General features: G+C 39.7%; 1 protein-coding gene across 1 annotated transcript; it reads right to left on the bottom strand.

Annotated features, from left to right (window-relative positions):
* Nucleotides 1–10,382: 10,382 nt before the first annotated feature.
* On the bottom strand, nt 10,383–11,597 carry LOC110944317 (proline-rich proteoglycan 2-like). The gene is made up of 2 exons (XM_022185977.1): nt 10,893–11,597; nt 10,383–10,826 (listed from the first exon to the last, which is right to left on the bottom strand). The coding sequence occupies exons 1-2, from the start codon at nt 11,595–11,597 to the stop codon at nt 10,383–10,385; spliced, it is 1,149 nt and encodes a 382-aa protein (XP_022041669.1).
* Nucleotides 11,598–12,078: the final 481 nt, after the last annotated feature.

Genomic DNA, 12,078 nt, shown 5'->3' with positions numbered 1-12,078 from the left:
GATTAGAACTTGATTTACCCTCTGAATCATGAACATCCTTGAGTTGTTGTAGGTCTTCAACTTGCTTGACTTGCAATAGCATTAGTTCTTCTTCGAACGCAAGATGAGCCTCTTAGTCCTTCTCGTTTTCCTTGTTTTTTCGATTGCTACACTCGTATGCAAAATGACCGAATTCACCACATTCATATGACTTGAACTCGCTCTTGTCTCTATTTCCTCGATCCATATTTCGTCCACATCCTCTTCCTCCTCTTAGCGAACTTCGTCCACGTCCTCTACCTTGACTTTGATTGCCACGTCCTTTTCCATAATGCCAATTTCTGGAATGATTGTCTGAACTTGCCAATAAGAGATTTTTGTTCTCCGGTTCGTTTTAGCTCTTGAGGCGTTCTTCAAATGTTGTAATCCTACTGTCACACCCCGATATTTCCACGTATTACCAGTGGGCCCAGTGGGGAGTATCGTGACGTAATTGATATCATCATAGTCAAACAACACAATTTAAATGCACAGCGGAAGCAAAAGATAGATTTATTTCAACCGAATAAAATGTAATATCAAGTATCATAAAATGGCTGAAAAAGATCCACAGGCGGATCAAATAAAAAAGAAACTTTTTTCAACAGATTTAAAGGCATCTAAGCTTGCAAGACTCTTTATTGATGCTAGGAGAGGCCAGCCTATTCCGATTAGTACCTGCACTTAGCCTTTTTGGGAAAATACGTCAGTTTACACTGGTAAATACAATTAACTGACTCATTTTGAAAATGTTTAAGAAAATTGATTTGAATGCACATGGCACAAAACTTTTTATAACTTGGGATAATTATTTATATATAAACATGTAAAACAATTACATTTTTCTTATACGTTCAGTAGCCCGGATTGACACCGGGTTAAAGATTAATAGACACACCACATGATATAGTCTCGCGGCGAGTTAATCTCGAAACCGGCGGTTATACCTTTTTATTTATATATGCACTGGCGGGTGTATGCCTACACCCTGTGCTTAGGTTGTGGCCATTTCTATGAATGATGCCAAGGATATCCGGGACATGGTCATTAACCCCCCAAAGGTTTTAAGCAAACAAAACAATTTAAACGGGTCATATCAATGAATTAACCTTCATATGATCAAAAATTTAATGCCTGACCAAGCGATATTTTATATACCGTACCCCAAGCCCGTATAAGGGAAAATAAGTTAAAAGTATTTACCTGAGCAAGTATGATTTACAAATAGCAAATGCAAGTAGCTTTTACCGGGTCTCCTAATCTAGAACGAAGGTTTTTAATAACCTATTAGATTCCTAATGGGTCTTTAATTAAGCCTAAACTTAGACCGGTTAGTTTTAAAGGAAGATACTGTTTAAAACACATGATTAAGCGAAGACCGGAATAGAATGTGATTTAGACCCGACAAGTTTGAAGACTTGTATAATATGGGTAAACTAAACACATTCTGGATTTTGAGACAAAATGATAAGGTTTGACCAGTTTCGGTCAATTTATGCAAACTAGTCACATAAACCGAACCGAAGGCGAAATATGCGTAACGGGTAACCATAACAGTCATATACAGGTTTCCTAAGTTAATATGCCTTAAATATGTTGTGACATCAGTAAGATATCTTCTATTATGCCCAAAACGAATTTAAACTAAAACTATGCCCCGTAGGGGCATTTTGGTCATTCTAAAGGTTATAAAAGAGTTCAATATTAATCAGAGTTACAGGTCTTATATAATCAGTAAAAATATTTATTTTTATAAGTCATAACAGTAGGGTATTGCGTATATGTGAAATTTATATTTTATAACTAAACTATGCACCGTAGGGGCATTTTAGTAATTTCACATAAGCCTAAAAGGTCAATTCTGGAAATCTGATTTTAGAACTTTTGCTTACTGTTAAAGTATATAAATTTACTAAAAAGGTATCAAGTCTTATACATATAAAATAGTTTTTATACATACTATGCGCTTAAAACGCGTAAAAAGGCGGTTTTAAGCGATTTCCGGGTTTTATAAGAAAAGCTGATATTTTTATTATTCCAGAAGGCTTAAAATAATTTATTTATCACATAAGATCAGTAGAAAAAGGTTAGGTATCAAAATGATTTGTAAAACTCATTTTATAGGCCAAAAGGACAAAACCGGCAATTACCAAATCAAGCTTAGAATTAGGGGTGTTCAAAAAAATCTGAATCCGAAACCGAATTATCTGAAAATCCGTATCCGAATTATCCGAATTTTCGGATATCCGAAATTTGAGATATCCGAATTTCGGATAATCCGAAAATTCGGATTCGGATTCGGATAGTGATATTGAATTTTTTCGGATATTTCGGGTATCCGATATCCAAAAGTTTAAATTATTTTTTACTAGTTTTTAATTATATAACAATAAATCAAATAAAACCCTAACTTTCATATATACACAACACGTTTTTTCTCAGCCGTTGCACCAACTTACGAAGTCAAGAAGCCTTTTCCACAAAGGGTTTCCAATTTCCATCGAAGTCAACCGATTCGAAGTGAATGAAGATTGAAGGGATTCAATCAAAGGATTTCTATTTTGTTTTGTTCCATTCGAAGATGATTAGGTAAGTCACCGTTTTTTTCAAAAAGGGTTTCCATCGAAGGTCCTTTTCACAACTGTTGACAGACAGATGGATTGAAAACAACTTTGAGACATTTATACCGTTTTAATGTGTTCACTGTTGTTGCAGAATGATTACAGAAGCAACATACATTAGTAAATTTGAGTCTTAGTATTCAATGGATCATGTTTATTTTGCAAAGATGGATTTTAATGTAATTTTTTTTTTAAGATCTGATGTTATATTTGCTGCATTATAAAGATGGATGATTGTTTAAACTTTTATTTTAAATTTTTATTTTAGAATTATGGATATCCGGTTCAGTATCCGAATCCGTATCAAATTTCAGATACGGATTCGGATAGTGAAATTAGCTATCCGAAATTTTTGGATATCCGAAATTCGGATATCCGAATTTCCGGATATCCGGTTTTAAACACCCCTACTTAGAATCCTATGTTATGCTCAGCCTAAAAATAAATAAAAATCTTCAAAAATCCCAAAATATTATTTTATATCAGTAGGTAAAAAGTTTGGTATCAAAATTTGGGTTTAGATAGGCTATATGCTAATTACGCCGTTTTAATTAATAAAAAGCTTTTCATTTACGCTAATGAGCATAACTCCTAATCTAAACCTCAAACTGATGTCAAATTTTAGGAACAAGTTTATAAATCAGTAATGAATGTTTCCATTCTTTTACTTTTTCAAAAATCACGTTTTAAGGTGAAAAGGGCATAATAGTCAACATTAAAGCATTTAACGGAAACATGCATATGAATCGGATAACTAATGAACCAAGTTGTATAATCACAGAGGGTTATACTAACATGAAACCTGGTCCTAATAAAGCTCTAAGGCATTTCTAAACTATGTTCAAATGGGTCAGAACTGAAAGTCAAATAAAGGTCCACTTATGCGACTTTTGGTTCCAAACTGAGCTTAAACTGAAAATTGTCGGGTTGAACATGTTTAGACATGTTCTTATATTAATTACCAAGTTATAAGAGTGATAAAACAGGTTGCATAGCTTCTACAATTCTAATTATGTGTTTATTTGAAAATAAGCTTTCTGTTGACTTTTTATAATTAACTTTGACCCGACATTTGACCTACTTAGAGTGGGAATCAGAGAGTACCTTTTTAAGGGTTTATTACCCACATATTTACCAACTCATAGGTATTTTAAATTCGAGATTTGACTAGACGAATTGTGATTAATCACGAAGTCAAACCTTAATTACGACTGTTTGACTTTAAGCTAATTAACTAAGTAAATCTGAATTAAGAAGGGTTAAGGACACTTACCAAGGTCCTAAGCCCGATTTAAAAGTTGATGGAAGTTTGCTAGAAGTCCCAAGAGTTCCAGAGCAATGCTTGAAGTGCAAATGGATTGAGCAAGGAAATGTTGCAACATTGAAAGCCTTATATAGTCAAAAACAAGTTACAAGATCTTGCCACAATAGTCTAGGACTGATCCCAGATGTATCCATGTGTCCCTATAATGCAAAAAACCAGTTGCAAAGTCCCTGAATTCGAAAGCCACTCACCTAAGGCGGCGTAACAGGCTGAACAGGCATCTGTCCATTTTCTGCTGCCAGCAACTGTCTTACGGACCGTAAGTCCAGATGGATGCGGTCCGTAACCGACCTTGAATTGTATCGCCAGTTGCAGTGCTTGCGGACCGTAAGCCTAAGGCCATACGGTCCGTATCCGATGACCAGAAGACAAAAACTTGTAAACTTTCAAGCTTTGACCATGCAATCTTTCATAATTCGAATCATGGGCCTTTTGCAACAGAATGGGACCACTTGATCAGTTCTACAAGGTTACAAAAGCCTTGCCATGCACTTACACATCCTTGGACATATCTAAGAGTGCTTTTAATGTGAATTTTTGTCTCAATTGCACATAGAATTCCATCTTTTGCATCTTTCAGTTATATATTATCATAATTGACCGGATTTGAGCATATCAGATGTTTACAAACATGTTAGGGTCTTGGGATTTATAAATAGGTCGCTCAGAGGTGTTAATTAACATGTCGACACTTTTAAATCCGACCATACATCTTTTGACTTGATCCGGGTTTATGACACGTTTATCTTTACATGACACGTGTCTTTATTTTATTAGGTAAGATTTTACGAGGTGTTACATCCTCACCCCCTTAAAAGAAATCTCGACCTCGAGATTTATTGGAACAAATGAGGGTACTTTTCTTTCATGGTGGACTCTACCTCCCACGTATATTCGGGACCTCTGCGGGCATCCCATTTTACCTTTACGATTGGTACATGCTTCCTTCGAAGCTTCTTAACCTGCCGATCCTCGATCGACAAAGGTTTTTCAATAAACTTCAAGCTCTCATCTATGTGCACATCTGTATGTGGTATGACTAGTGATTCATCAGCTAGACATTTCTTCAGATTGCAGATGTGGAATACATTATGGATACCACTGAGCTCTTCAGGCAAGTTTAACTTATAAGCCACTGTTTCGACACATTCGATGATCTCGAATGGTCCTATATACCTTGGCTTAACTTACCTTTCTTACCAAATCGCATCACTCCTTTCCAGGGTGACACTTTAAGCAGAACCTTATCTCCTACTTCGAACTTTAAAGGTTTACGCCTTTTGTCCGCGTGGCTTTTCTGCCTATCTCTGGCAGCTTTCAAGCGATCACGAATCTGGATAATCTTGTCCGTTGTTTCAAGGACTATATTAGGTCCTGATAACTGACCTTCTCCTACTTCTGCCCAATAAACAGGCATTCTGCATTTCCTACCATATAATGCCTCAAAAGGCGCTGCCTGAATGCTTGTATGGTAGCTATTGTTATAGGAGAACTTGATCAATGGCAGGTGGTTATCCCAACTACCACCTAATTCAATCACACATGCACGAAGCATTTCTTCCAAAGTTTGAATTGTGTGCTCACTCTGTCCGTCCGTCTGAGGATGGTAAGCCGTACTAAAATTTAAGCGCATGACCAAAGACTGTTGGGAACTTTTCCAAAAATGAGATGTGTATCTAGTTTCTCTGTCTGAGATAATAGATACTCGTACGCCATGAAGAGATACAATCTTATCTACGTAAAATTGGGCTAATACGTCAGAGCTATGAGTCTCCTTAATGGGTAGGAAATGTGCTGACTTAGTCAGTCGATCAACTATAACCCATATAGTATCATTCCCTTTCTTTGTCTTCGGTAACTTGGTGATAAAATCCATAGTTACCATCTCCCACTTCCAGGTGGGAAGTTCAGGCTGTTGTAACAAACCTGACGACTTTTGATGTTCAGCTTTGACTTGTGCGCACGCCAAACATTTGGCTACATAGGTAGCTATAGACTTATTTAAGCCTATCCACTAATATTGTGCCTTTAGATCCTGGTACATCTTGTCAGCTCCAGGATGAACGGAGTACTTAGAACTGTGGGCTTCCTGGAGGATAACATCCCGAAGTCCTCCATAAACTGGAACCCATATTCGTCCATTTAGTCTCAGAATTCCGTCCTTGCCATAAGATAACTGCTCTTCAGTTACTCCTAGCTTTTCATCAGGATAGTTAGCTTCTAATACCGCTTCCTTCTGCGCATCTAACAACCTTTCATTCAACTATTCTTTAATTCAATGCTCTTGGCATTGACTCTTATGGGCTTCACCCTTTCCTTTCTACTTAAAGCATCGGCGACTACATTCGCCTTGCCAGGATGGTATCTTATCTCACAGTCATAATCATTCAAAGTTTCCATCCATCGTCGTTGCCTCATGTTTAAGTCCTTCTGATTAAATAGATGTTGAAGGCTCTTGTGATCAGAATAGATCACACAGTTAGTAGCATACAAATAATGCCTCCACAGTTTTAGTGCAAATACAACGGCACCCAACTCCAAGTCATGGGTGGTGTAATTCCTCTCGTGCACCTTTAACTGACGTGAAGCATAGGCAATGACCTTGGCTTTCTGCATAAGCACACATCCCATTCCGGTGTGTGATGCATCGCAATATACCACAAACTCTTCGATTCCATCCGGTAATGTCAATACAGGAGCATTGCTCAACTTCTGTTTAAGAATATCGAAAGATTCTTGTTGCTTTGGCCCCCAATCAATCTTGCTATTCTTTCAAGTTAATAAAGTCAGGGGTGCTGCAATTCTTGAGAAGTTTTCAATAAATCGCCTGTAGTATCCTGCCAGTCCTAGAAAACTGCGAATCTTAGTAGGCGTCTTCGGCTCTTGCCAGTTCATAATGGCTTCAATCTTAGCGGGATCCACTTGGATACCACGCTCACTAACAACATGTCCAAGAAATTGGACTTCACGAAGCCAAAATTCACACTTTGAAAATTTAGCATAGAGCTTTTCTTGTTGAAGCTGCTTAAGAATGCAACGGAGATGCTTCTCATGGTCAGCTTGACTCTTCGAGTAAATAAGAATGTCATCGATGAAGACGATGACGAAGTTATCTAGATAGGGCTTGCAGACGCGATTCATGAGATCCATGAATGTGGCAGGTGCATTAGTGAGCCCAAAAGGCATCACTAGGAACTCGTAATGACCATAGCGAGTCCTAAATGCAGTCTTGTGTACATCTTCATCTTTAACCTTCAGTTGATGATAGCCTGACTTCAAATCGACCTTGGAAAAGTAGCTTGCCCCTTGCAATTGATCGAACAGATCGTTGATCCTGGGCAAAGGATACCTATTCTTGATAGTGACCTTGTAAAGCTCGCGATAATCGATACACAAACGCATCGATCCATCCTTCTTTTTCACAAACAAGATTGGCGCTCCCCAAGGAGACGAACTAGGTCTAATAAAACCTTTGGCTAACAAATCATCTAGTTGTGTCCTCAATTCCTTCATCTCTGTTGGTGCCAACCTATAAGGCGCTCTTGCGACAGGTGCTGCTCCGGGGATGATGTCAATTCTTAATTCTACTTGCCTATCTGGTGGTAAACCAGGTAATTCCTCAGGGAAAACTTTCGGGTACTCAGAAATAACGGGGATATCTTCAATCTTGGGCTTCGGTTCATCAATAGTCACTTATGCCATGTAGATGACACAACCCTTCTTCATACACCTAGATGCCTTGAGCATAGACACTTGCTCGGGCAACCCCTACTGGGTATCTCCCTGAATGGTAAGTGGTTCATTAGACAGAGTCTTGATCACCACTTGCTTCTTGTTGCAAACGATCTGGGCTTGGTTATGAGATAACCAATCCATGCCTATAACTATGTCAAAACCGGCTAACTTCAAAGGAAGTAAGGATAACGGGAAGGAGTGGTTCCTAATGGATATGACACATCCATCTAACACAGTTGAGGTTGTCTCTAAGGTACCATCAGCTAATTCTACCTCATATTTCACACTTAAGGTTTTAACAGGTAAATTCAGCAACTTACAAAACTTAATATCTACGAATTATTTATCCACACCCGAATCAAATAACACTCTTGCATAAACATCATTTATGAGGAAGGTACCTGTTATCACATTGTCGTTTTGGATCGCCTCCTGTGCGTTCATCTGGAAGACCCTAGCATTGGTCTTTTCCCCCTCCTTAGCCTTCTTCGCAAACTTTGGGCAATTGGACTTGATGTGCCCTTTCTCGTTGCAGTTGTAGCACGTATCGTCCTTTATCTTCTTGTAGTCTAGTGTCTTGTGCTCAGAAGATTTACAAATCCCACATGCTCTCGGCTGTGACTGGGATTTCGATTCATATCTGCACCTCCCGAAATGGTGCTTCTTACAGATCTTACACTTGGGCTTATCACCTGACTGATGACCATCTTTCTTAGATCCAGAACCCTTTTTGTGGTCGGAATTCCCCTTGTGTTTCTTATCCGAATGCCGTGAGTTATCATCCTCACGCTTCCTCTTTTCAGCATCGGTGTTTCTCAGCGATCTCTGCCTGACCGCGTCCAGAGTCAGATACAATGATATATCAGCTACAGATCGAAAAGTAGCTGGTCTTGAGGCCTTCACACTTGCCTTGATTTCTGGGGCTAATCCCCCAATGAATCGAGCTATTCTTTTGGGTTCCGGTATCACAAGATAAGGAACTAATCTAGACATTGTGTTGAAGCTTGTAAGGTAGGCTTGACAATCCAGGTTCTTCATAACCAAAGACAAGAAATCAGACTCAATCTTTTCAACCTCATGCTGAGGGCAGTAGTTCTCCTTAATCAACGTCACAAATTGATCCCAAGACAAATTGTACAATGGGATTTTTCCGATAGCTTGGATCAAAGACCTCCACCAAGCTAGTGCCTCGCCTTTGAATGACTGAGATACAAACTTTACCACATCCTTATCAGCGCAACCACTGATATCTACCATAGTGTCCATCTCGTCCAACCATGTCATGCAATTGACTGCTCTTTTTTCCCCAGTGAAATCCCGGGGATTGCAAGAAACAAAGTATTTATAAGTACAGGACTTGGCACGTGGTTCATTATTAAATACTATCCTTTTGGATGGAACACTGTGTTGATTCGAGGAATGTTGAGCATCCTCTTTCTTGAGCTCATGTTGCTGAGAGGGTGGCTTACTATGTGCCTCGGATTGAGTCTTAGGTTTAGAGTGTGGTGCGGATAGGGTCCTGCTTCGAGTCCCGCTAGATTCATTAAACTGCCGCTCCATAGCTTTTGTAACAGCATTATCTATTAATGCTTGCAGTTCCGCACCGGTCACATGAATCTTAGTATTTTCATGGTTTTTCCAATGGATGACTGTTTACCTCTTCTGACCTAGCCATGTAGCTTTAATTGCTACATAAAAAAAATAATTGACAAGGTTTATTTAGAAGCTTTTACAGTATTTGACGATTTATTAACCATGGTTTTTAATAATCATTCTGGTTAATTTGTTAAGTATTTATATATTCCAGATCTTTATTACAATCCTTAATTACAATTTAATAATAGCACAAAAAGCCTAGTCACACGGACAGATTTAATTTATAAACCAGGATTTTACAGAATCGAGGTATTAAGGTTTGAATCAAAGTTCATTACCTTTCCTTGACAGGGAGTTGTAGGCCACCACTGTCTTTAGTCCCAAAGGACGTTAATTATAGCCCGTAGGCACTTCATCTTTAAGGGATGATTATATAAATAAGGAGGGAGTTGGAATAATCCAATTTAAAGATGACTTATGTGATTTTATCGAATCACATTTTGTCAAGAATGTTAACATTTTTTACAGATGTTAACAAGGATTTGAATCTTTTGAATAAGTTTTACCATCTTGGCCATGTCTGCAATGACATATAGACTAGGTTTTACCTTTAAGATTCTTTTTATTATTTAACGCAGAACAATCCTAAATTGAGGTGTTAACAAGGATCTGAATCTAATTGTGGAACTACCATCTTGGCCCTGTCTTAAGATGACACGTGGCTAGGTCTTGTCCTTTTTAGATTTTGTCATTTTATTATAATGATAGATCTTATATAAAGGAATGTTATTTTTCATTTATTTCATGTTTTATGTTTATGCATATAATTAATAACAAAAATGAAAATTTAAAATAAATCATTCCATTAAAAATTAAACAAGTACAGATTTGCCCTAAACGGGACTTCTACATGAAATAACATGCCCGCGCAGGGGCTAAACAAACAAACATACCCACGTAGGGGTCAACAGAAGACATGCCCACGCAGGGGCAGAATACAGAAGGACATGCCCACGCAGGGGCTAAGTATAGAAATAAATGTCCATGCAGGGACATGATTACAAAATAAATAAAATAAACAAGGATCTTCAAAAATCCCTTCTCTTGGTCTTCCCCTTGATTAGGCTTGCCAAACCTTTGAAGAAGCCTTGGTTGTTCCTGCGCTCTGCTTGAACTTCCCGCTCTACCTGGCTCAACCTATCAAGAACCTCTTGTTGGCGTTCTGGTGGTATCAATTGCTGCTGCGGGGGCTGCTGATGTGGAGGTTGAGGAGGTGGCGGTTGTTGGTACCCATAAGCTGGGTATCCAACTCCCCAAGGAGCTCCATAAGGCCCCTCGGGGTGGAGAGCGTTGTAGTTCGCTGCTACCAAGTATGGGTCGGCCTCGGCATAGTTGTAGTTGGTGTGGGCCGGCTGCTCAAATAGGTTGTACGCCGCTGAACCGACGTATGCAGGAATTGGGTTACCAAAACCCAACGGTGGCGCGACAGGCGCAGTCTCTACTTCCGAGACGGGGTTTGAAGGCCCACCCATCTGCGGGTCTTCATGGAGTGGCGGGTAGTGGCTACCACTTGAAGGTTGAGGGGTGCTGATACGCACTCCTCCTCGCACGGACATCCGTGCGTTTGATCTTCGTCGCCTCGGTGGCTCTGGAGGCGGTTGTTGCACTGGTGGTGGTGGCGGTGGAGTGACTGCCACAAAACGAGAATCTTCAGAAGGATCCTGTTGTTGTTGCTGCTGATGGGGCGAGAAAAGGTAAGAAGGTGTAAACACCCAATCATACTGGGTGAACCTCGCCTGATAACTATCTGGACCACGATAAAGTGATCCATGAAAAGAGGACCCATTAGAAATCTCAATAGGGTGAGTGGGGGTCCGGGTTGGCGGCTCGGCGGGATCCGTGTCTTCGTCCATGTCCATGGCATGGTCGCCCGAGAAATGATCTTCAGGTCCTAGTGGGTTAAAACCCACTGGTTCCTCAATATAGTTTGCCGGGTTGAACCGGCTCTGAAAGAAGGGTGTCGGGTCGTTGAAAGAATGGTGAGAATTTGACCACTGTAGAGGTATGAAAGAAGACTGCGGGTTGTGGGGCTCATTTTCAGACTGAGGCCCAAAAGAATGGTGATACGAGGGTGATGAACTGAGCGAGACGGTTCGCCTCGCAGGCTCCACATAAGTCCTCCAGGGTTCCTGTGGACTGGTGCTCGTCGTGATGGACGGCGTTCGTCTGTGAGAAGGTCCAGCCTCATGATCGTGGCTGGTAAACGGCGCCTTGCCTCGTCCTCTCCTGAATCGTGGCGGCATTTTTTATCCTGTCAACATAAACAAAGATAACAACAAAGAGAAATATATATAAAAGACAAAAATTAAAACAAATCAGGATTTGTCCTATGTTCTTTGTCTAGACTCGAAAATCGAGGAATGTGCAATTGTGTAACTGAGATTAAACACAAAAGGCTAGTGTTTAATTCACTCAGTGTTGGCTCTGATACCAACCTGTTACACCCCGATATTTCCACGTATTACCGGTGGGCCCAGTGGGGAGTATCGTGACGTAGTTGATATCATCATAGTCAAACAACACAATTTAAATGCACAGCGGAAGCAAAAGATAGATTTATTTCAACCGAATAAAATGTAATATCAAGTATCACAAAATGGCTGAAAAAGATCCACAGACGGGTTAAATAAAAAGGAAACTTTGTTCAACAGATTTAAAGGCATCTAAGCTTGCAAGACTCTTTATTGTTGCTAGGAGAGGCCAGCCTATTCCGATTAGTACCTT

Source organism: Helianthus annuus, chromosome 6 (genome assembly GCF_002127325.2).
Source record: "Helianthus annuus cultivar XRQ/B chromosome 6, HanXRQr2.0-SUNRISE, whole genome shotgun sequence".
NCBI lineage: Eukaryota > Viridiplantae > Streptophyta > Magnoliopsida > Asterales > Asteraceae > Helianthus > Helianthus annuus.
This window is presented reverse-complemented; position numbering and strand designations above follow the sequence as displayed.

Bases quoted from the DNA above. Each gene is read 5' to 3' on its own strand.
- LOC110944317 (XM_022185977.1), bottom strand. From the start codon at position 11,597: ATGCCGCCACGATTCAGGAGAGGACGAGGCAAGGCGCCGTTTACCAGC. The intron at 10,827-10,892 runs GTGCGTATCAGC...GAAGACCCGCAG, and splicing joins GGATGTCCGTGCGAGGAGGA to ATGGGTGGGCCTTCAAACCC.